Here is a 25,434-nt window from a genome sequence, read left to right as displayed (position 1 = left end):
GGGAAATGACACTAAGTTGAGTCTTTAAAGTCGATGAAAAATCATACTTACCTTTATCTTTGGTGATTTTTAAAAAAATGTTATATTAAAGGCAGGTTTATTGGGAAGCTGCTCAAGTGTGAATTCACTGTCCCCAAGGATTGCGGCCAGGAGAGTTGCCACGAGGAAAGAGAGTGTGTGTGTGTGTGTGTGGCGGGAGGGCACATGTGCAGAGAGAAAAGAGGAGGAGAAGAGAGATTATCTTTAGTGATTTTAAAAAATATTAATTTTGGTGTGTTTGTGTGTGTTCTCTCTATCCTGTCTCCCTGTCTCTCTATCTCTGTCTGTCTCTGTCTGTCTGTCTCTCTGTATGTGTCTGTGCTGACCCACTAGCTATGGTATATGGCTGTGGAGGTCAGAAGACAACTCCTTCTACCACCTGGGTTCTGGGGATCGAACTCTGGTTGTTGTGCTTGATGGCAAGGGCCTTTATCTGCTGAGCCCTGATAGACCATTTTCTTAATTAAGAAATCTTAATTCCTAATTTCCTTTTAGACACTAGGCCTGGGCTCACTTTCCCTCTTCTTAAGGACAGCAGTGCATTGCTCTTCCTGAGGGTTGATGGAATGCCTGGGGCAGTTTTGTTGGGAAAGCTTGTTTCTGCTGACTAGTTTATGGCTGTGTACCCTTCTCTTAATTAAAAGCCCTCCTGTAGCTTGTGACATTTTGAAACTAAATCAAACTTTCCAGCATGGTTCACAGTCCCCTCCCCCCAAGTCTGCCTTACAGAGCTTTCTAGCTAAACAGCGTTCATTTTCCTGATGACAGGCTTCTGTGTCTACAGCTTGATTTCATCGATTGTTTCCTCCTTCGCTTAATGGTTTTTAAAGTAAATACTGTCATAGGTCAGACTTGTCTCTACGAACTTCTTACGTTGAACTCCTAATTCACAGTAACTCAGAAAACAACAGCATTTAGAGATAGCATCTCGTCAGAGGTAATTAAGTCAAAACAAAGCCCTAACTCAACATGGCTCCAGGGAGGGGAAAGTAGCCTGGATGCTGGCAAAGGCAAGGTGTCCTGAGGAAAAGGAAGCTGGTGGTCTGCCGGCTAAGAGTCGGGAAGTATACCCTTCCCTCAGGGTTCTCAGAGGGAACCAACAGGGCAAAAATCCTTGCTTCTTCTATGAAGCAGGACTGTGGTCAGCTGAGGGTGTGACTGTCACTAAATGTGCCCCATAGGACAGACACATTTAGGGGCTGGAGAGCCCTGCCCGGAGTTTGCAGAGCAGTAAGCACCATCTCTCCTCTCTGGAGGTAACCGATCAAACACTGACCCCATCCCAGTCACTCTGAGCTGCTGCATGGGATTTCTACATTGACTGATATTTGCACGGTGCAGAGTGACAAGCAAAGTAATTTCAGACTGTGGAGCACACTGTAGCTGTGGGTTTTTATGATTCCTATCTATACAGGCAAAGACTGCTTTTCCTACTCGACTCTGTCTCTGTCTGTCTCTGTCTGTTTCTCTCTCTCTTTCTCTTCCTTCTAGTCCCTCCCTCCCTCCCCCTCCCTCTCCTCCTTCCCCTCCTCTTACCGCTTTCCACTTCCCTCCAAATCCCCTCCCATTCTAATGCTGTTATTTCGGTGACTCATCTGTGTTGCTTGGGCTTTACTGTTAAAACCACACCAACAAGCCTTCCTAAAGAAGCTTCATGTGATCAAGTCTGAAGGGAAGAGGGCATCCTATCATCTTTAAATGGGCTACTTGTGTGTCTTGGGTCCCATGCAGGGTTTCCATGCTTGTCTTTGCATAGACCAGGACGAGTCTACCTTTGCATTCCCATGGCACACAGCACATGTCTGGGCAGAGTCTCCACACAAGGCCTATTCAAACGAAGAATGGATATGTGGAATTAAATATATAGAACAAGGAGCTGTGATATGTTAGTAAGGAGACAATGTCTAAGGCCAGGGCCTTATGGTCAGTCACATCATGGTGGCCTCAGTGTTGGGGGGTGACACATGTACCAACTCCCCAGGGTGGTTATGTGTCGTGTGTTGCACATGGGAAGCCATTATATTTATTGCTTTTGGTCAGAATTCTGGAACCTTCCTCTCTCTGCTCCTAATATCACCACACTGAGGGCTTGACTTCATTCAGCTGTCTACGGGAAATATTTTTGACTCAAGACATTTTTGTTGTGCTCTGGAAAGCTGTTAAAAGAGCTTTTTCTCATAATAGAGATGTGAATTCATTCCCACTGGAAGGGTGGCTTTGCCCTGTGACCTCAGAAGCAGGCATGCTGTATTTCATGGGAAAGATCAAAACTACAGAGCCAGCAGATGTGACAGTGCCTTAGCAGTACCCAAGGCTCCATGGTGACAGAGCTGTTCTGGGGGTGGTGTCTCTATTGTCAGAAGGGGCCTCCAGCCTTCATGTCTCCAGAACACTGGTAAGGTGGTCTTGCCCCTCAGCAAGGAAGGGTCCTATACACTTCCAAGCAGCTTGCATCTAATTTTAGAACCAAATGTCCATGTGGCATAGGACTGGTAAGGAGGAAACACAATGGGTCTTGTCAGTCATTATGTAGGAAATCTTTGCTCTCTTCTGCCTGGCATCCATCCCCCCCTTCCCCAATCAGGTGCCTCCCCTCTCTTTCTACCCAGTTTGTAATTTGCTAAGGCAGCAATAGCAGAAGAATATATTAGGGGGAGACTCGAGCTCCCATTCCCATTGAACTAATCTTTGGATTTCGAAATCCACTATCCTGCTTTAGAAACTAGCCAGTAAAGGATTAAGCAGGAGAAGGGGCTGGCAGGGCATAAATACCACCCTCAAATGTTGCCCAAGACAAGGCTGGCTGCTATTCTGTTTCCCCTTTGGGAAACCACCCATCCCTCCTCTGAGGTATCTTTCCCAGGGCCCCAGAGCCCCAGGGATGGGAGTTTATTATTGTGTCCAACCCAAACTATTTTCTGGGAGGTAAAAAGAGTAGACATGCTTGCGGAAGCTTAAAGGATCCTGAGGAGTGACACATTGGTAGGAAAAAAGGAAAAGTAATGGAAGGAACGGAAGCTTAAGTCAGAAAGAGGTCTCTGAAGCCCTTTAACTCCATGGGGTCTCTTTGTGTCCCAGAATGGCATCAGATTGATTTCAGGGGAAAATATTGCAAAGCTACCACATATGTGCTACTTCTTAAATGTGGCTTGGTATCCACATGATAAGGGTGCCCTTCTATGAAGACGTGGCTGCTAATGGCCGACTCTTGCAGAATGTGTAGGATGGGGGAAGACATTGCTCTGAAAGCACTCTGGGTACCAACTGACTCAGTGCTCCTCCAATCTCTGGATGGAAGGATCTTTATTCCTCTTATTTAACTCATGAAAGCTGACACTTAGGGAAAATCAGCCATGGCTAAGGTTGTCAAGTGGGGCTGGAGGTGTAGCTCAGTGGTCCAGCATGCCTTTTCCATACATGAGGCTTAGGGTCAGTACTAGTATCACTGCTCCATCCCAAACAAAACATCACATTGATGCAGGGGCCAAGTACAAGTCTGACTCAAGAGTTGGCTTTTACCTAGCACACTGGATTGCTTTGGAGTAGCTGAAGCCAAACATTACCCCTGAGGGATTCAGTAAAGCTGAAGTTGGGCCCTTGGACAGAACAAGGAACTGCTTCTAATCATGGACCTGGTTTTATAACTACAAAAGAATGTTGGGGAGGTCAAGGAAGCCACACACTGACTACGACTTATCTATAGTTTTGGCTAAGACCTGATGTAATGGTTAATCTTCCTTGATTTTTAGAATCACCCAGGAGACACACTTCCAAGTGTGCCGAAGAAAGTGTTTCTATTTCCCTGAGGGGGGAAGACTCACCCTGAATGTGAGTTTTACCACCTGAATAAGTGGGTAAAAGGGAGGGCAGCAAGATGGCTCAGCAGATAAAGGTGCTTGCATGATAACTTGAGTCTGGTTCCTGGGACCTCATGGTAGAAGGAAAGAATTGCATCTTGCAAGTTGTCCTCTGATTTCCACGTGTTCCCCATGGCATATGCACACCCAGGTATGTGTGAGTTTATGCACATAAATATACATGTAACACAATAAATTAATGTAAAATTTTTTAAAAAAGGCAATAAGGAGAAGGTGAGCTTGGTACTACCACTCATTTCTTTTTTTTTTTTTTTCCGGAGCTGGGGACCGAACCCAGGACCTTGCACTTCCTAGGCAAGCGCTCTACCACTGAGCTAAATCCCCAACCCCTACCGCCCATTTCTTACTGCTCTATGATTTTTAGATGCAAACTGTCTAACCACTTTAGGCTTCTGCTTACTATACCTTCCCTGCTATGATGGACTGTGAACCTTCAAACTGTGAGCTAAGATAAACTCTTCCTCAGTCAATTTTTTTCTGGGAGGTGTCATGGAATAGCATGCACAAAAATGTCATTAATATAGAAATTGGTTCCAGGAGTAGGGTTGGTAATGTAATACTTCTGACCATGAGGCCAAGGAATGTGTTCTCTGAAAGGAGATTCTCTGAAAGGAGGCCCTGAAGGGCCATGTTTGAAGCTGTGAAAGTGAAGTCCATATTACAGTGTAGATCCCAGGGTGGTAGAAAAGGCAGCACTATGGGATATCTGCCAAGAAAACAGACAATATGGAGGAGAGATGGCCCAAGAAAGAGACGACATATACTGCAGTCAGCAGAACTAGAGAGATTCCCAGGCCCACTAGAGCTCAGATGACATCATTATGAGCCCCAGATGTTGACATGGAGCTGCAGGGTTTGTTGTTTGCAATACTGGGTTTCAATCTTATTTTAGGCTAATCTTTCCTTGGTATTCTTCCTTTATTCCCCTTGTGAACAGGAATGTTTATTAAATGCTATTGTATATTGGAAGCACATAACTTATTTTCTTAGTTTTTATTTTACAGAATGGGCTTGCAGTTAAGAGTTTGACTTGAATCTCAGGAGAGATTTTGGACTTTAAACTTTTAGGACAGTGTTGGGAGTGTTAAATACCAGGGACTGACTACATGTATTTTGCATTAGACAAATAAAAGACTTTGGTGGCCAGGGATGGAATGCTATGATTTAAAGTAATATGTTTGGGTATCATGCTGAGAAGGCATATGATGTTTAATCTGTGATAATTAATTTTCACTGTCAAGTTCACATAGATGATTCTAAAGCTTTAGAATCATCTATGACACACATCTCTGGGTACATTTCTTAGGATAGTTCCAGAGGAGTTTAACTGAGGAGGGAAGACCCACAGTGTGAGTGGCATAGTCCTGTGGGCTAGGGTTATGTGATAGGAAGAGTCCTATCAGCTAGGGTTCTAGACTGACCAAAAGGGGGAAATGGGAAACACACTTGGCAGCAGCAATCACCTCTCTCTGATTCTTGACTGAGCGTGCATGTCACCAGCAGCTCCATAGGCCCACACACGACGGACTGTACCCCCTCAAAGTGCGAGCCAAGATAAACACTCCCTTCTTTAAGCTGCCTCCATCACAGCTCTGAGAAGGTTACTATACCCTGCTGTGATCTTGATGAGTGAAGCCCGGGATGAGAAGAGGGTTTTCTTTACTCTCCCTCAAGATGAGAGATTCTGGATTTGTCATGGTGTCGGAGGGTTCTTTGGCTCCCGTACTGTAGGATTCTTGTACTTGCTACAAGGTCACAGAAGAGTAGAAGGGGCCCTTAGTGAGCCTCGAAACAGTTACTAAGGTAGGAGAGCTCAGTATGTTTTAAGGACATGTGTCTTTTATGGAAAAGACTTGCTTTAATCCTGAAACTTCCATTAGGAGTAGATATTACCCCTGTTATAGGGGCTAAGAGTTCAGGACACAGAGTTATGAGAATTAGATGGATGGAGGGGGTTGGGGATTTAGCTCAGTGGCAGAGCACTTGCCTAGCAAGCGCAAGGCCCTGGGTTCGGTCCCCAGCTCTGAAAAAAAAAGATGGATGGAGCCTGGACCCCAGTTGTCTTTGTTTGACTCTATAGCTCAGGACCCCCAAACACCATGAATTCAGTACATCTTAGAAAAGTCCTATTTTTCAAGCAAAGGAAATGGATGATGAAGACAGAAGACCAGAGTATCTCTCTACTCCCCCTCACTGTGGAGTTCCCACTCCTTTCCCAATTACGCTGAGTGAGTGGCGTTCACCCCAACAACTGAACGGGAAGACAATGTGCTCGGTTCCAGCGGCACTTGGTTCCCCCAGGCTCTCATGTTTGATTTATTTGTAATCTAGTTTGGAAATGAAAAGCCCAAGTGGTCTGTGGAGACTACTCAGGCCCCTTGTTCTGAGTCTTAGCGCTGGCTCAGCTGTGTAGCTGTGAGGCTGGGTTGAGCTGTACCCTGTTATGACCCGCTGGCGTCTGCATCTCTAGTCTGGTTTCTTAAAAGCAAAGGACGAGTCAAGGGCAGACATTTCCTCTGCCCATTGTGTGCCCTGCTGAAGCATTTGTTCTTGTCGAGCTGTTCAGATAGGCTTTAGGGACACACCCAATGGAAGACTCATCCCCACGGGGACAACGATGGTGGCAGGCCACAGCCCCTTTACAAATACCCTTGTTATAGGCATATATGTGATGGACACATACATATTGTTATATGCATATGTGATGGGCTATCATTATCCGCAGGCAATCGAGATTACTGTCATGGAATCAGCCAGTGACTGGTATTTCCTGATTCTGAGAACTTACTTCTCCACTTTGCTTATTTGTTATTTTTTGTTTTTAAGCAATGTCACCCATGATCATTGGTGGTGGTGGCATCAGTGGCTGCAGTAGTGGCAGAGGCAGCAGTGATGGCGGAGGCGGGTGGCAGTGACAGAGGTATGTGCACAAGCACAGATGCACATGAACGTGAATGTGGAGGTCAGAGGACAACTTTCAGGACTTGGTTCCCTCCTGGCACTGTGTCACCTGGAGATCATCAGGCTTGCTTGGCAAGCGCTTTCTCCTGCCCTGAGCTCTCTCACCAAACCCTTTTGACTTTGTTTTTATGTGTAACATGGGGGCTAACTTAGAAGGAAATGTATTCTCAAATAAGAGAGATATTTTAAATGAGTAAGAATTACTTATAAAATCACGCACACACACACACACACACACACACACACACACACACACACACCTGTACATGTCTGCACACACACTCTACATACCCACCGGGCATCTAGGGACTTTCATACCTGTTTATACAGGACACAGACACACAAAAGAAGGCCTATATTTGTGCTTTCATTTCTCTCACTAGCCACAAACCTCTGAAGAATTCTTACTGGAAAGGAAAGGTTAGCACGGATATGTCTGATAAAATGACCTTTAACCAGTGTTTTTCTGTTTTTCTGGTGGTGTGCACAGAGACTTTCTGGAGGGCAGGTGGCATTTTGGGTTCTGTTGTATGTGACATTTATGCCATGAGCTTTTCTATTTGGTGGGTGCCAGGAAGCTGACAGAAGAGATTCTTAAACAAGTTATGAGAAACCATCTTCCTCTCACCAAGGTGACCAGGAGGGATGGCGACTAGCTGAGTCTCCAGAGATAACAGGGAGGATGCTCTGACCAGCCTCATGGGGATTAGAGCCAACTGGAAGGATGGACGCTGCGTGACGTACACTGAGAGAGTCAAGGTACCAGGGCTCACAGCATGGACTCTGCCCTGGGCAGGAGCCTCAGACGAGACTGTTCTGAGGGAGAACACGGGAGAGAAGACTTGAGGATTGACCAGAAGAAAGCTAGGAGAGAGTGGGGAAGAACTTTCAGCAGAGAGGAGACAGTTAAACAGGAACAGTTCTGGATGGGGCAGAAGCCAGTACATTAAAGAAACAGAAGACGCCATTGTGGTGTATATTGAGAGGAAACCAACTAGGAGGAAATGCAGGGACCAGCCTGGGCCCAGGATCACTGAATCAAGTATCTCATACTTGATTCTCAAGAGCATGGGTAATCTGAGTCATTACAGACGTAAGCCAGGGGAGACGCACGCTCTTTACTAGGACCCTGAGCAGAAACGAGACTGTGGTGCACGTGTGGAAGCAGAGGATCCAGGAAGGGCTGCCACAACCACCCACCTCACAGGTGATGGTGAACAAAATAGTTAGAGCAGTGAGGATGAACAAGAGGTTTTTATAAGGTACAGCAGGTGGATGTGATGTAGCGGGTGGCGTTTGGATGAAGGAGGATTCTGGTCTGTCCTGGGGAATGGTGATGTCACTCGCTGGGACAATAGCCCTGGAGGAGAGGGAGGGCAAGGAAGGAAGAAATGGAGGGACAAGAATTGCCAAGTGGTATGTTGGCCACGAATCACTTGGGAGACAGCCAAGAGAAGACATCGAGAGTTCAGTGAACTTAGAGCTGTGGTAGAGGGGCCAGAGTCTCAGCAGCAGAGGAGGGCTGAAGCTATTAGGAGGCTCAGTCACTGAGAAGAGGGAGTGTTTCTGGCAGAGCTGAGAAGGAAGGGTAGAGGGGCGGGAAGACCAGCAGGGGGATTTGGAAAGAGTGACCAGCAACTGTTATCAGGTTATCGATCTGAACACCTCTGACTCTGTCCTTCTCTTGATGATGACACACATCTCATTGCCCTAGACTGGGCTGTTACACACAACTGCCGGTCCGTCTGTGCAGATGGGTCCTCTGTTATTTCTTCCCATTCATGGAAGGTCAAGCTCTCGCCATGCTGCCACTCCACCCTTAGCCTCTTCTCTGAAGCTATCCTCTGCCTAGGCCAGTTTTGTTTTTCAAGATCTTCCCTATTCTCAGCTGCCTCAGCCCCAGTGGAGCACAAGTCAGGACCAGCAGCTCTTGGTGCAAAGTATGCGGCCAGGACAGTAATGACAAGACAAGCACATCATCTTCCTGGCTGGGAGAGGAAACAGGAACTGTGACTAAATCGGTCTGATTGGAGTGAATCTTCCCCAGGGAATGAGAGTCTGGAAGAGCATTGTCCCAGAAATCCTGGTAGCCATTCGGAGACTGGGAGAAAAGCTGATCTGTGAATGAGGTCAATCCTTGATGGCAAGCAGATGCCAGGCTAGGGCTACACTGATTGATTCTTGCACTGCCTTTTGAGTTCTGCTCAAGGTCCCGGTCTCTGTGACTTACAAGTCCAGCTCACCCCCATGCCCAGTGCCTGTGATTCAGAAGGCTCCCCTGCTTCTGCTCTGGGACATGTGACCGTGACACTGCAGGGCATGGTCACCTCCTTCCCCAGACCCTGTCATTACAGTGTGTCTTCCAGGGTTTCCACATCTGCTTTCCTAACTAGCTTCCGGGGAGGGTTGGGTCGGGTCTTGTTCTCGTTCACATCCCTGATGTCACATCTGAATTACTTATCCACCCTCTGAATGAATGACCAAATGAAGTAAAGATTCTCTATATAACGAGACAGGGAGATACTGAAGAAAGAAAGAAAATGGCTAAATATATGCTTGAACCAATGAAAAATTAAATGTATCGCATTCAGCACTGGCCAAGTACATTTTCAAAATGTCATTATTTTAATTATGGAAATGGCCTCTCAAAAAATGAAAAATAAACAAGGCGTGCCCTTGCTCCCGGACGGAAGAAGCTCGTTTAGCTGTGCTACATCAGAATAATTTCACAAAATCGGGTGCATAGAGTGCATTAGGTCAGGTTGGCTGATTCTTCTCATAATTAGTTAAAATGTTCATCTACAGAATTTTATTCCAGACCCAAACAGTCCACGGCATTTAATGAGCAGGCTCCAAGGCTCAGGCCCAGGACTGGCTGCCAGCTTCAATGAGACACTGGGTCATTGCTAGATGTCTACAGAAGCCATCCAGAGTAAGCCATTGTTACCATGGTAACAAGCACAGGCAAGAAAAGGGCTGCTGTCATGTATAAGATGGGGATTGTGTACTGGAAGCAGTGACAAGCCACTAAGGACATAATAAGAGGTCTCGTCAGCTACAGTGGCTGTGCCCCATCCACAGCTGTCAAAACACGCAGGAAGGAAGTATACATTACTCCATCAGTGCTGCTCCCGGGCTAGGAAATGGGGTCCTCATCATCTTCTACTATTTCCTAACTCTGTACATGTCCAGACATAAAGATATGGACCAGAGCAGAAACCCATTCGAATATTCAGAACAAGCCGTATGAAGCTCACTGGGCTTCTACACTCAGTGCTTACTCCGTATGTTGGGTTTGAAATGCTTATTAGGAAAAGTTCAGAGTTTAGCAGCAAGGACACAACCATTGATGCCCACTACCAGATGAATGGATAATGAACATTTAGAACACACACGCATATGTACACACATGTGCACACACATGCATGTATACGTACATACACATATGCACATGTATGAATACACATGTTTGCACACACATATATACATACATATGCACACCCATGTACACATATACATACACACACTTGCATGCACGCAGGCACGCATGCACACATGGAATTTTATTCAACTATAAAGAGAAATGGAAGGATGAAATCTGTAAGGAAATGGACAAGACTGAAAAACGCGATTTTAAGCAAGATAACCCAGGCTCAGAAAGACAAACAACACTGAATTCTCCCTCTGATTTGTGGATCTGAGCCTCGTTCTAACAAATATGAATATCCAGGTGGGAGAAAATGCAGGTTTAGGAAAGGGGAACTGGAAAGGGATGAGTGGGAGTGGAGTGGAGAGAGGCTGAAAGGGAGGGAGGTGGGGAAGGACAAAAGTGCAGAGTGGAGGTGGGGGAGGGGTACAACGGGGGAAAGGCAGGGAGACTGGGGGGCAGGAGTAAGGAAGAAGAGGAGCCAATCAAGACGAAGTATGTAAGGAATCGCCATCTGGAAACCTATTGGAAGCAAACTCTTTTGGATTTAAATGTCATATAATCTCATATTTCACACATTTATCCATTGCTGATACTTTTTTGAGATTATAATATAATCCCCCTTTCCTTGTAAGCTAATTTAAAACATTACAAACTAATTCTAAAAACCATGGTGGGTGGGGCCTGAAGAATAGCACTCAAGGTTGTCCTCTGGCTTCCATATGCAAATGCACAGATGTTCATATACATATGTATGAGCACCTGAAAATACCCGTACACACTCACACACATACACATGCACACGTACACCTGTGGACACATGAACATGCATGCACACAGAAGACTCAGTAGCCAGTGAAACTAAAACAGACATAAACAGGACTGTTCCTGACTGAAAAGGCTCTGCAGAGCACAGGAGAAGGTGAACAGGTTGAAAAGCCCACTTCCGGGCAGGGCGGGAGCTCATGGGCTACACAACTGACCAGGGGCCAATTTAATTTCCACAGCAGATAAGCAACTCCTGCAATTCAACAGCTAATCCAAATCTCCAAGGCGCAAAGCTAACGGCCCATTTAAAGACGGGCTAAGGATCTGAAAAGACATCTCTATGAAAATGTATATATAGCTAGCAGTTGTGTCCACAGCCTTCCACACCATCAATCATCCTAGAAATGTAAATCAGAGCCGCAGTGAGAGAGCCCCTCACAGCCATTGGTTGGTATGGCTGCTATTCCGAAGACTGAGTGCTTTTTTTGCCAGGGCACACCATGGGGCAGCTCTTATGGAGCTGAGTGCGGAGCCTTTGTAAATTAAAGCAAAGCAAAGCAAAAGGAAACAGAAACAAAAACAAAAAAAAGGCCTAGGGAAGCAGCTCTATGCTAAAACACTTGTATAGCACAGATGAAAATTTGGGTTCCATCCCCAGCAGTAAAAATAAATGTATCAATCAAACCACTCTTTGATGCTGCGACCTCACTCTTGGATCTTCGCACAATAGACTAAAATAAAGATCTCAGAGAGAGCTGAGCCTCATAGCACTGTTCCCAGAAAATAAGATTTTCAAACACTCCAGATGAACATTTACATACAGCAGAGATGACTATCAGTCGGCTTTTATGCACGGAGAGTTCTGCAATATGTGACGACACAGGGAGAACTCGGGGACGGGGTGTTTTATCACTCAGCCGAAACCCGGAGCTGGTTTTTAACTTCCTTCAGGAGCCTCTATATGATTTGCACAATGACGAAGTCATTTTGACTTTCTGTCACCTGTGCTCAGAGTTCTAGTTTCTCTCTATCTTATCAATGCTATCAATTTTTTTAAATAAAAGATCATCCTATGCCTTATCAAAAATAATTACATTCATAAATCAAAGAGTGGAAATGGTGGTTGCCTAAGTTTGGGGAGCGGAGAGTGGGTACCAACAGGCATAAGGTTTCAGTTAGGTAAGAAACGCAATGTTCTTGAAGTCCGCTACAGAGCATCGCGGTGAAATGATCAGCTAAAACCCATAATGACTTCATTTTTGCTGATGAATTTTAGTGAGCTAACCACTAGATTCCAACCGGAAGTAAACGTTTGAATAATCCTTCTCACCTTTGGGGGTGATGGGGTTTTCAAAAATAGGTTCACTCTCCTGTTTGGAAATTTGAGTTTTAGATTTTGTTCTTTCCAGTCAGGGATGACTTATGAGACTGAAGACACTCATGAAAGGCTACTGCAAAGAGGACAGTTAACCCAGAGGAAAGCTATAAAGGAACTAAGTGATCAGCACAGGTCTATGGGGCTTCCCAGGGATGGTCAGGGGTGGCGGGGCGTGGCGGGGCGTGGCGTGGCGTGGCGTGGCGTGGCGTGGCGTGGTGGGGCGGGGCGTACCTGATCTGATTTTCCTCATCATCCACCAGGAAGAACCAGCGGAATTTCACAACCAAGGGGCTGCAATTGGTGATCATGATGTAGCGAATGACCTCGGTATCATTCAGGATGCAGCCGAAATCCACCTCCATCACCTCAAAACAGAGGTTGGGGTAATGCACTTCTCCACGCAAGCTCAGGTTGTCCACCTGAGGGTGTTCCGTGTACTTAATGGATAGAACCTCTTCTGCAACCCAGTTGTTCAGGTCGTGTCTGTAGGACGGATCAAACTTGACCAGGAAGTTTTTCTCCTCATCAACCTCCAGTTTTATGGGCTATTAAACAAGATAATTTGAAGTTACCAACATTTTATTTTATTTATTTTATGTATATGAATACACTGTTGCTGCCTTCAGACACACCAGAAGAGGGCATCAGATCCCATTACAGATGGTTGTGAGCCACCATGTGGTTTCTGGGATTTGAACTCAGGACCTCTGGAAGAGCAGTCAGTGCTCTCAACCGCTAAGCCATCTCTCCAGCTCCCAGTTGCTAACTTTTGCACTTTGAAAGTCTGGTGTGATACCCAGGAGAGTCAAAATTATGTGCATCTACAACTTTACACACAAATATATTCATCCATGTGTTTTAAAAAACACACAGTGTTGAATAATTAGCAGCTGTTGGTTGGGCTAAAACTTTCTTTTTCTCTCAAACTCTTGCTGAGATCTGATGATTATTGGGGATAGAGTCTAGGAGTGAGCTCTTTGAGGAGATGGGCGTTAGTTGTCATAAGAGTGGGGCTTATACCCAAAATATACAAAGAATTCAAGAAGTTAGACCACAGGGAGACAAATAACCCTATTAAAAATGGGGTTCAGAGCTAAACAAAGAATTCACAGCTGAGGAATGCCGAATGGCTGAGAAACACCTAAAGAAATGTTCAACATCTTTAGTGATAAGGGAAATGCAAATCAAAACAACCTTGAGATTTGACCTCACACCAGCAAGAATAGCTAAGATCAAAAACTCAGGTGACAGCAAATGCTGGCGAGGATGTGGAGAAAGAGGAACACTTCTCCATTGTTGGTGGGATTGCAGACTGGTACAACCATTCTGGAAATCAGTCTGGAGGTTCCTCAGAAAATTGGACATTGAACTACCTGAGGACCCAACTATACCTCTCTTGGGCATATACCCAAAAGATTCCCCAACATATAACAAAGACACATGCTCCACTATGTTCATAGCAGCCTTATTTATAATAGCCAGAAGCTGGAAAGAACCCAGATGCCCTTCAACAGAGGAATGGATACAGAAAATGTTGTACATCTACACAATGGAATATTACTCAGCTATCAAAAATAATGACTATGAAATTCATAGGCAAATGGATGGAACTGGAAAATATCATCCTGAGTGAGGTAACCCAATCACAGAAAAACACACATGGTATGCACTCATTGGTAAGTGGCTATTAGCCCAAATGCTTGAATTACCCTAGATGCATAGAACACATGAAACTCAAGAAGGATGACCAAAATGCGAATGCTTCACTCCTTCTTTAAAAGGGGAACAAGAATACCCTTGGCAGGGAATAGGGAGGCAAAGTTTAGAACAGAGGCTGAAGGAACACCCATTTGGAGCCTGCCCCACATGTGGCCCATACATATATACAGCCACCAAACTAGATTAGATGGATGAAACAAAGAAGTGCAGGCCCACAGGAACCAGATGTAGATCTCTCCTGAGAGACACAGCCAGAATACAGCAAATACATGGGCGAATGCCAGCAGCAATCCACTGAACTGAGAACAAGACCCCCATTGAAGGAATTAGAGAAAGGACTGGAAGAGCTTGAAGGGGCTCGAGACCCCATATGAACAACAATGCCAACCAACCAGAGCTTCCAGGGACTAAGCCACTACCCAAGTCCACTATACATGGACTGACCCTGGACTCTGACCTCATAGGTAGCAATGAATAGCCTAGTAAGGGCACCAGTGGAAGGGGAAGTCCTTGGTCCTGCCAAGACTGAACCCCCAGTGAACGTAATTGATGGGGGGAGGGTGGTAATGGGGGGAGGATGGGGAGGGGAAGCCAATTAGAAGGGGAGGGGGATGTTGGCCTGGAAACCGGGATGGGGAATAACAATTGAAATGTAAATAAGAAATACTCAAGTTAATAAAGATAAAAAAAAAAAGAGTGAGTCGTTGCAAAGAGAGGCTGCCTCTCATGCTATTTTTCCACACATATTCGCTTGCCTCTCTGCCGTTCGTTGAAACAGCATGGCGTCCTGACACCATGCTCTCGACCTGCAGAACTGTGAACCCAAATAAACCTCATATCCTTATAAAATATCCAGCTCAGAGACACTGTTGGACCATTAGCACATAGACCTCGATAGCTGCAAACATGTGTGTGTGTGTATTTGTGCATATGCTTGTGTACATGTGTGCGTGTACATGTGTTCATGCGTGAGTATGTTGAGGTACATGTGTGAGAGACACAAGAGACACAGAGACACAGAGAGAGTGGAGGGAAAGAGGGATGGATGGAGGGGGCTGGGGGAAGAGAGGAGAGGGAGAGAGAGCAGAAGCACCTCGCTGTCTAACCATGGCCACTACATCTGGCACACATGCACCTGGGTACAATTTAGGCAGATCCATCTCCTCACGCGTCTGCAAATCTGTCTTTGAAGCTCGATTTTAAATTGTTATGAGAAGCAAGACTTTGTAGCAATTAGATGCATCTGCAAAGTCTAAAACTTTTATGGAAATGCAGGAAAATTAAATTAGAGATCCTTCATTCACCACGCTCTTTCTCAGAGCTAACATTTTTGGTAAATGTTAGTTATAGGCATGACGGTTAAAGTGAAGCTCGGGGCCTGGCGAGATGGCCTGTGGGTGAGAATAATCCTTGCTCTTGCAGAGGATTCAGACTAAGCATCCAGCACCCACGCTGAGTGCACATAACCAGGTAATCCCAGCTCCAGGGGATCTGACACCTTCTGCAGGTGTCCATGTCCACCAGCACACTCGTGTGTGTGTGTGTGATTAAAAATTACATATGTGTATATATGATTAAAATAATAAAAACAAATCTTAAACCAGAAGGCAACTTTCTCCTTGTAAGGGAGGGACTTAATCACAAGACGAAAGGCTCTGGAGTCAGGGTCTTGCATTTGCAGGATCTGGTTTCCCTAGTTCTTAGCTGTGTGACCCTGGAAAGGTGGAGAAGCTTAGTTTCCACATCTATAAAACAGGTGTAATTATAGTACCCCCTCCATGCCTGATTTGAAGAGGGTGGAGTGAATAGAAGTGATAATATATTATTGATATAGTGTGTGGTATATAAATATTATGATCTCTTCTCAATAAAAAGGAAGGCTAAATGTTAAAGGGTTTCTATTGAAGTCTGACTATAAAAAGGGGGTGGACCTCATCAAGGAAACTTCTGAATGCAGAAGGTATAGATTACTGCAGAAAACCACCACTAACCTACAAGATACTTCTGCACCGAAGGCACCTGTGGGACATTGCAAAAGAGGGGGCGGAAAGATTGTAAAAGGCGGAGGATCAGGGACTTTGCTGGGAGACTGTCTCCTAGCCATGTCAGATGCTGATGCATAAAGTCTCACCAACGTGACTGCCCAAACGTGGTCTAGACAAGGATGGCATGCACACTAAATGGGTCATATTTGGGGATATATATGCACATACAAATGCACATGTATGTGCAGTAACAGCTGATGAGAAAGAGAGGCCATGGATTTGCAGGAGAGACAGATGACGGTCTGTGGGAGGGTTTGGCGGTGGGGAGGGAATGGAGAGATGTCGAGATGGGGGAGGAGGTGGAGGAACACAGGTCACCTTTACTTGCCCCTTCCCTTTGGGTGCTGGGGACCCAACCCTAGTCTTCATGCGTTGCTACAGCCCCAGCTCCTGTTTCCTGAATTTTACTGGCCATGTGAATTCTTTTTTAAAAGCCATGGTTTAAAATGATCCGATGTAAAAATCCCATCGGCTAAAGTTGCACGGTTTCTGTTAGATGGACTGAGCATTCTGGGACAGCGTTCCGGTGGTCTTTGGTCCCTGAGCCCCTCTTTTGATTCTTTTAAACAAGGGGATGTTAAGGATCAATCATTGCTTGCATCCAGAGAGCATCTTTCTGCTACTTTTCTTTTCAGAGGATATTATGGCTGGCTATGCATCACAATTTCTATTAAAACCCTGGTAACACTAAGTTATTGTGGAGAAGTCTGAGGTCAGTATAACAAAAACCTTCTTTTAATAGTTCTTTTCTGTTTAGAGACTCTTACAAATGAATCTTGTGACTTCATTGGATATGTCTCATTGTGGCAAAAACTATATCATTTTGTCTCAGGACAAGTAGTGACCTTCTTTTAAAAGAAACTTGCAGAATGATTTCACTTGTATTAGAGGAACTAGAACAATGAAACTCAGCTCGTCCCTCTAGTCATCTTCACTCCTACGCAGTTTCCCTCACATTAGATAGCTAGCTTTACAAGTATCTTATATATCTTTGTAGACATCCCACATGTATGTAGATATAAAATCACATTTGTGCATGCTTACTCTTTATATATGATGGCACATTATTTCTATTTGTCTACATTTCACTTTTCTCTTTATAAGATCATCTAATATCTGCCTTTTGAAAATATTTCATTTTTAAATAATGTATATATAAATACATATTTTAAAATTATATATATGTATATATATAATATATCTCAGAGAAGGAGTCAAATCTCCTAGAGCTGGAATTAAAGGCAGTTATAAGCCACCTGATGCAAGTGCTGGGAACTGAACCCCAGTCCTCTAGAAGAGCAACTGAGCTATCTTTCCAGCCTGTGCCCCTTTTTAAAGCATCATAGTTTCATAATCCTGTTATCATTCACTCACTCAATCTCTCAAGGTTCTTGGAACCTAAGCTTTTGCTCTTATAAGCAGTGGTTGGGTGAATACCCTTGCACCTTGTGTGTGTGTCATTGTGTATCTTGGGTCTGTAGAAGAAATCCCCAGGCATGGAATCCCTAGGTCAAAGGACATTGCCATTTAAGGTCTCGTTCACTGCTGGCATATTGCCTTCCAGTGTACACGGTTCAACATCCACACACCCTGGCTAAGCTAAGTGCTATCTAGTGTTTGCTCTTCGCTGGTCTGATGGTTTTAGTCCATGATGCTGTGTGTCTCTATTTTCTCCAGGATGAACAAAACAGAACCTGTTTTCTTGTGTCTAAGAGTCATTTTCTTTCTGTGAACTTTGTCCTCTCCTCCTGACTTTCAATTGGGCTATGGTTCATATTCTTGTTTATTCGTGGAAATTCTCTATTTTTAACAAATTTGGGCTGGAGAAATGGCTCAGCAGTTAAGAGCGCTGACTGCTCTTCCAGACCAGAGGTCCTGAGTTCAATTCCCACCAACCATATGGTGGCTCACAACCATATGGGATTTGGGGTCCTCTTCTGGTGTGTCTGAGGACAACCACAGGGTACTCGTTCATATACATAAAATAAATAATTCTTTAAAAAACAAATTTGAATTTTTATTAAGGCTACATGAATAAAATTATTTTAAAAATATCTATGTATTTGTGTGTGTGTGTGTGTGTGTGTGTGTGTGTGTGTGTGAACTCATGAAGGCCAGAGATGGCATCAGGTCCCCTGGAACAGGAGTTACGGTGGTTATGAGCTCCCATACTGGTGCTGGGAACTGAACTCAGGTCTTTTTCAATAGTAGCCAGTGAACTCGACCATGGAACCACGGAACTAATTATTGTCAGGGAGTTGGGCAGGCTTTGGTCGCAGTTTGGGTACTGGAATGAGGAAGTGGGGGAGGGCTTCCTCCAGGATGACGGCACTGACTCCACTTGAAGCATGGGACGTTCCCCAAATCTTTTGGCCCATGCGTCTGGAGAAGATACTATTTTTGTTTTGTCCATGTTTTCTGGGTGGGGTCTGGTGCATATGGAGCCCCCATCTTCAGTATTCTCCTCCGACTCGTGCCTCTCAGCTCAGAGACACTCCGGCACCACTGGTTATAACAGCTTTGCTTTTCACGTCATGGCGACACTGTCTAGAATGCAGATTTTTGTAAGCATTTCCCTCCCCCAGCTCACTATAAAAACCATCATTCCATCTATCTAAGTCATATTAAAAATCTCATTATTCAGTTACATTTATCCGCCATCCACTGATTTATTGCTATGGGCTTCATTGGGGGGTGTGGTTTCTGCTTTTATCCCATTACAATCACAAGAAGAATGACAGCGGGGCTGGGGCTGGTACTCACGTCTGAATCGTTACATCCTCCCATCCATCTGTTCTTCTGTGCTCTATGATGTCACATGCCATCTCTTCTTCGAGCACGCGTGCCTTATCGTGGTGGTGCCTCAGAGCCGAGTCACATCGCTGTCCTCTGAGGCTCTAGAGAGCTACAGTCTGCAGAACTGGCTTTCCTCAGCTAAGTCCCACTGTAGTATAGTTTCTCCCGGTCTCACTTGGGCTTACCTCTTCTCGCTATCTCTGTCTCTCTGTCTATGTCTCTATATCTCTATGTTGAGGAATCTTAGCTGGTCTTTCCTATCTCGTGGTTGAAGGAGACCATGTGGGCCCTGCCTGCCTGACCATCTCCCAAGTACTCTGTCCCCACCCACCTCAGAGGTCCATCTTGCTGAGTCCATCTTGATTTGCTTTTAGCAAATCTCCTTAAGTCTCAGGCTCCCTCATCTGAGGTCTGGTGATGGGTTCCTGCTCTCATTTCTACTTCTCCATGGATAGGCTGAGCTCTTAAAATTGTGTGTGGGCTTGGGTTCTCCTTCAGCCCTCCCTCCTCTTCCACAGCTCTGCAGTATGACCTGCCCGTGGTCATCTATTCTACTGTAATCCTCACGCCCAGCAAAGAACCACAGGAACAGTCGCACCCAGCTACTCAGAGGACACTGCTTTCTGCCTCCGATCTGCAGCAGGGGTGGGCTACAGCCTTTCCTCTCAGCTTGCACCAAGTTTGTTAGTGTTTGAAGATGGGCTTATTCACTGGGAGACGGGACTTGACCAGTTCCTCGTTTAAGGGATTTCCCTAGCAGGGAAACTTTAGGAAGTCATCGCCTTGTATAAATTAACTTCGTTATGATGGGCAGGAGATAATGGGCTGTCTTACTGGGCTGGAAGGTCTTATACCATGCATGAGTCTTCCCACTGACTGACACTTGAAATAATGTATTGATCATTATTTGTAATTATCTGTATTTTTTTCTTATTGGTTTCCTGGGTCATTTTGTATTTTTTTCTGGACTAAAGTTAAGCAACATATTTTTATTCTCTTCCTTTTCACACAAGCCCCTTGCCAAGTTACCTTCGGAGTTGCAGGCAGCAGGGATTTATCAGTTTCACAGATGAAGAAGGGCCCGGAGGTGGAGAGCAGCATCCTCACAGGCAGGGTGGTCACATTCTTTATCACCAGGGGCTGGTAGTCAGGCTCCAGGACCATGTTAGGCTTCTGGACAAGAGGAGAGGGAAAAAGAAGAAACAAAGCCAAGTCACAGTAAGTACAGTGAGCCCCGAGTAACAAGTCTCTTTAGTTCTGACCAAAAACCTCAAAGCACACACACACACACACACACACACACACACACACACACACACACACACACACAGTGCCCCAACTTCACAGAGATGTTTATTTCCCTGGGTAGAGGTTTACAGAAATGGAGCAGAAGGAGGTAGGTTAGGATTTTGAAACATGAGCTTACATAACCCAGAAAACAGAGACTTCCGAGAGGCTCTTGTTGTTCAATTAAAAACAAAACAAAACAAAACAAACAACCAACCAAAAGCCAACCCCCTCCCCAAACCCTACGGAAACCCAGCCACTAGAGCAAACTCTCACTAGCCACATTGCCACGCCACCATGGAACAAAGTCTAATAAATCTGTGATATCTTAATGAAAGGCTCGAGGAATTGATATCACAAACAATTATGCGCTTTCCCCCTTATGCTTAAAATATTCACTTTTGCAGACAAGCTTGTCCTGTATATTGGCAAATACTCATAGGTCTTCCCTGTAAATTTTCCCCAACCAAGGGAGGGGTGGTGAAGCTGCGTAGCTCTGAGACCTGCTGGACTGCACTGTTCAACAGAGAAGGGGCTGGGATGGACCTCGGGCACGGTGTTTTGGCTCAGAATGGGGTTTCCACATCTGATGTTGGGGGCTGCATTAATCTTTGTGTGATCTGAAAAGGGGGTCCATTAGCATCATCAATGGGAGCCTCAATCTGTAGTCTCTAAGAAGTCTGATAATTTTGGAGTAAATAGTAGTAGTAGTAGTAGTAGTAGTAGTAGTAGTAGTAGTAGTAGTAGTAATAATAATAGTAATAGTAATAATAATAACAATAATAACTCCTCTTTAAAAGTCTCCACATTTTGACTTGCATTTCCTCCTCACTCTGGTTTGATTGCCCCCAGCCCCACTTTCATATTTTGATCTGACGGCATCTTCCAGCTGTTCTTCCAACACCCTCTTCCTCTCGCTGTGGTTCTTGGGTTTCTGGGGCCCTGAGTGAGCTTGGATGCCTCTGTATCTTTGGGCTCAAGCTTCTGCTTTGGTGGTTACTCCGCCTGCTCCCATGTACTGCCGAGGTTATGTGAGAAGTCTTTGTCACATGACGCCAGCCTTTCGTCCTCTTCCTCTAAGAATGAACACAGTCACTGACTCCCTGTGTAGTACCAGCTTCTGGAAGGGGAAGCAGCATTTTCAGGCCCACTGAATAGCAGGCTTCACAGAGGACTGTCCATGTAGTGACCTTCCCTGAAGGCTGCTGCGTCACTGCAGATGGCTCTGAAGTGAGGAAGCCACACTTGGTTGGTTTTGGCACGAGGCCATTTGGAGGTTAGTGATGAGAAGAAACCAAGGTCCAGAGAAGCCAATCTATTTTAAAATGACCCCTTCTCTCTGGGCTGTTTGTCTCCCCAGATAGCAGTGGGCAGAATCTGCTGCTGGAACTTTGTGAAGCAAGGAGACCAAAAGTTTCAGCTGGCTCTTTCAATCCCACAGAGATGCTGCTTCGTGTCTACAGTGTATGAACGATACAAACGGCCCAGAGCTGATGGAGTGGGAAGAAAGAGAGAAACCCTTTCCATCGGCAGGGTTGATATCTTTATAGTCTAATGTGCCACATGGGACACACTGCCCCGAGCCAACAGCAAGCAGGCAGAACGCTTGCATGCTGGACAATTCAATCTGGGTACCCAAGCCTCACAGGCCTCTTGTGCATGTTGTGTTTTTTTCATCATTACTGATGAATTCTAATGATGGGCAGGGGATGAGTGATGGAAAACATGGTGGAGGAGAACTCAAGCTCCTGAAACACAGGGAGAAAGAAAGATGGGCAGACATAACCAGCAGAGAGAGCAGAGGACACCCTGCAGGAGTTGGTTTTGTCCTTCGACCCTGTGGGTCCTGAAGGGCTCGAACGGAGATCATCAGGCTTGGTGGTTAGTACCTTTGCCCGATGATCTACCTCATTGGCTCTCAATCCATTTTTTAAATCCAGTGGGAAGTTATTACCACGTCCAGAATTTTGCGTGTTTTAATTTAGTGATAAACTCCAAGCACAAATATTGAAGCAGGAATTCGTTAGCCTGCTTCTGCCACAGGGCAGGAGGACATGGAGACGAAGGGGAATGCTGACTGCATATGCTATGAGTGTTTATGGGCTTAGAAAAATTGAGTAGGAAAACTAGACTGCATATTTAGCATATAGTGCACAGAACAGCTTTCAATAAATCCTTGCTGAATTCCTCTGAATAATTGTTTCCAGGGAAAATATGAGGCCACAAAATTCAGGGCAGCTATTTGCCCATGGATAAACATGTTTTTTGATTACAGCGAAGGGCCTGGAAACAGCAGTTAGAGTTCCTAGGAACCCTCACAGCCTGACCGTGTTTGGTGTGTTGTGGGGTTTGTTAGCCTCACGGCTAGCTCTGCTGCCACTCAGACTCTTACTTAACCTCCTCAACACCCACGAGGTCTGCAAGCTGACAAAGCCAGAATCTTTTCTCCTCTGTAGACACTGTAGGTGCCTCATATATCATAGGCATTCGAAACTTTGGTTTGAATTGAACTTGTATGTCTCCCTGAGGCCCTGGACTTCGTAAGGACTATGTTAGGACTTTATTCATATCCTAACATAGAGCCTTGTCCGTGGGGTGTTCAACACATTCATTGAACCAAGCACGATGGAATGTACTTCCACCATCGATGGCCTTGAGTGACCCCCCTACAAACTTTGAGGTGATGGAAAGGAGCCCAACTGACCACCCTGTGGTGGGTAAGGCATAGCCACACATATGGTTTCCTATGACAGCATGAGATCATGGGACAACGACTTAGTGAATGCTTGGCCTTCCCAGTAGGCTATGGGCTTCACCAGGGAAGAGCTATCCTCACAGCTGAATTACTAGCACCAGACAGTGTCTGGCAGGTGAGGAGTCTGAATAAATAAATGTTCTGCTGAGCAGACAACATTCTAATGAATAAACATGGCCATGTTTGTCTTCTTTTCTGAAGTCCTTTAACAGCTTCCCAGAACGAACCCCAAAGTCCAGAACAGGTCTAGCGGGCATGCCAAACATATCTGGCCTTTGCCCCATCTCTAAAAGTCCCCCACCATCCTTGGTATAACCCCTTTCCAGGGTGACCAGATGTTCTTGGCATGTTCTCGGTCTGGGGTTGCCTTTCAATTCTCATAGCTCCCTCGGCCTTTCCCCCAACAGAAGGCCTCAGTCTGGAGCACTTTCCTCTTCCCTTGTCCTCAGAGTCACTTCTACCTTAACTTCAATCTCAACTTGGAGCACCAGCTCGAGGAAGTAGACTCAGAATGAGCACACATACAACCAAGGCCACACCTCCGGAGCTGTCCATTAACCTGTTACTGCTGGGGTTCAAAGAATGATATTCCCTGACTTGTGTGCTGTCCATCACCTTAACCAGTCTCTCAGCTTTTGACCGTGTCTTAGTTCACCAGTGCAGCCTTCAGCCTAGGACAGACGATCTACTCATTGGTTACTTATTCTGTAGAAATCGTAGGGGCTGTGTAGCTTCCTCATGGGTTTCACAAGGATATACACAATGGAGCCTATCGAGGTGGGACTCTTGTGAAGAGCACCTGGAGAGATGTAGAGAATTGAGCATGGATGCCTAGCAATAGTAATCAGTAGGTGGTAGTTATTAATTCTAATTATTATAATTGTTGCTGATTCTATTCCAACCCTTTCTCTGAAGTGATGTTTACTCAACTTAAAGCAAAATGGTAGAGCATCCGCACACTTCATGCATGCTCTGCACTGATAGACCCCTTCCCTTTGGTCTTATACACCGGCAATGATGGAGACAGGATTTTCGTTTCAGAGAATTCTAGGCTTACATTTGGAACTTTTAGTTAAATGTCTACTGGCCTCTGAAGCTTGAGAAGAAAAACAACCTGATCTTGGTGATGGGTGTTAACAGGACGCCAACTAATTAGGCTTCTAAAATGGAAACACGAACATGTTGGCTCTGGCTAGAACACCCAGCCCTCCCTAGCCCAGCCCCGCTGACCTTTTCCAGCCGATATATGAGCTGCCTGGTGGATAGCTGGATCACTGGAGCTATAAACTCGCAGATGATGGTCACAGACATCAACAAGCTTTTCCCCTTCTGGGCTCCGACGATGGCCTGGCACACCAGCTTTTCTTTGACTTTCTGCACACAACATACAGTAGCAGTTTTGAAACAGCCATCCTTCAGAAAACTTATCGACTTAACAATATCATAATGTCTTTGGGTCCAAGAAGGCCAGAGCTTTATAACACAGGACGGGCCAAAGAGTCTACATATGCCGTGAACAGATTGGACTGTTGAGCCCCCAGGATTGGGCTGTTTGCAAGCCCATTTAGGGATGCTTTAACTGAAGCTCCAGGTGGATTTAGTTCCCTGGTGGGCCAGATTTAAAGCCTCTTAAAACCATGCTTACTCTTGGTAACTACATTAAAAATATGCTTCTACTACAGACCATGTCTCAAGGTTAGGGCTTGTGTTATGTGCATCCTTACAGCCATAGTGTGCTGAAGGGTTTATCTCATGGTACCCTCTCAGTCAAAATAATGAGAAAAGGGATGCAACAGATAAGACTCCCCAGGGAGAGGCTCCCTCTATTCCCTTTATGCCGGGAAGATATGTTCTGCCTGAAAATACTTTGTGAAGAAATAATATAAAGGAAATAAGGTGGAATCTGTGACCCTAAAGAAACTGGCCAAGGGACCAGATGACTCACATTATCTGCAGAAGACAATGTCTTTAAAGATTTATTTATTTACTCTATATAAGTTCACTGTCACTGTCTTCAGACACACCGCTAGAAGGCATCAGATCCCATTACAGATGGTTGTGAGCCGCCATATGGTTGCTGGGATTTGAACCCAGGACCTCTGGAAGAGCAGTCAGTGCTCTTAGCCACTGAGCCATCTCTCTAGCCCCAGAAGACAATTTCTTATTGCTTCTTATTGTAAAGAGAAAATTCAGTGTCTCCCCATAAGCTTCCTAAGGAGGGGCTTAAGGGAACATCATATCTCATCCGGAGACTCTGTTTCTAGGGTGGGAAAAACTCCTGGGTGATTTCAGTTTTCTTTTAAAGGTATTTGGTGATTTCCAAACACCACAAGGGACTGTAAAGAGATAACACAGTGCCAATATGCTTAAGGGGTTTAGGT

The 25,434-nt window shown here is 45.2% G+C and overlaps 1 protein-coding gene across 10 annotated transcripts in view; it reads right to left on the bottom strand.

The window, feature by feature from the left end:
* The window catches only part of Hydin (Hydin, axonemal central pair apparatus protein), a 346,279-nt gene that overhangs the window by 143,375 nt on the left and 177,470 nt on the right, over positions 1 to 25,434 (bottom strand). For all 10 annotated transcript variants that reach the window (XM_039098232.2, XM_039098235.2, XM_039098234.2 and 7 more), the window contains 3 exons: positions 24,284 to 24,427; positions 20,041 to 20,184; positions 12,683 to 12,996 (listed from right to left, as the gene is read on the bottom strand). In XM_039098232.2, coding sequence (XP_038954160.1) covers positions 12,683 to 12,996; positions 20,041 to 20,184; positions 24,284 to 24,427 — 602 coding nt within the window. The remainder of the gene's footprint in view (positions 1 to 12,682; positions 12,997 to 20,040; positions 20,185 to 24,283; positions 24,428 to 25,434) is intronic.

Source organism: Rattus norvegicus, chromosome 19 (assembly GCF_036323735.1).
Source record: "Rattus norvegicus strain BN/NHsdMcwi chromosome 19, GRCr8, whole genome shotgun sequence".
NCBI classification, from domain to species: Eukaryota; Metazoa; Chordata; class Mammalia; order Rodentia; family Muridae; genus Rattus; species Rattus norvegicus.
This window is presented reverse-complemented; position numbering and strand designations above follow the sequence as displayed.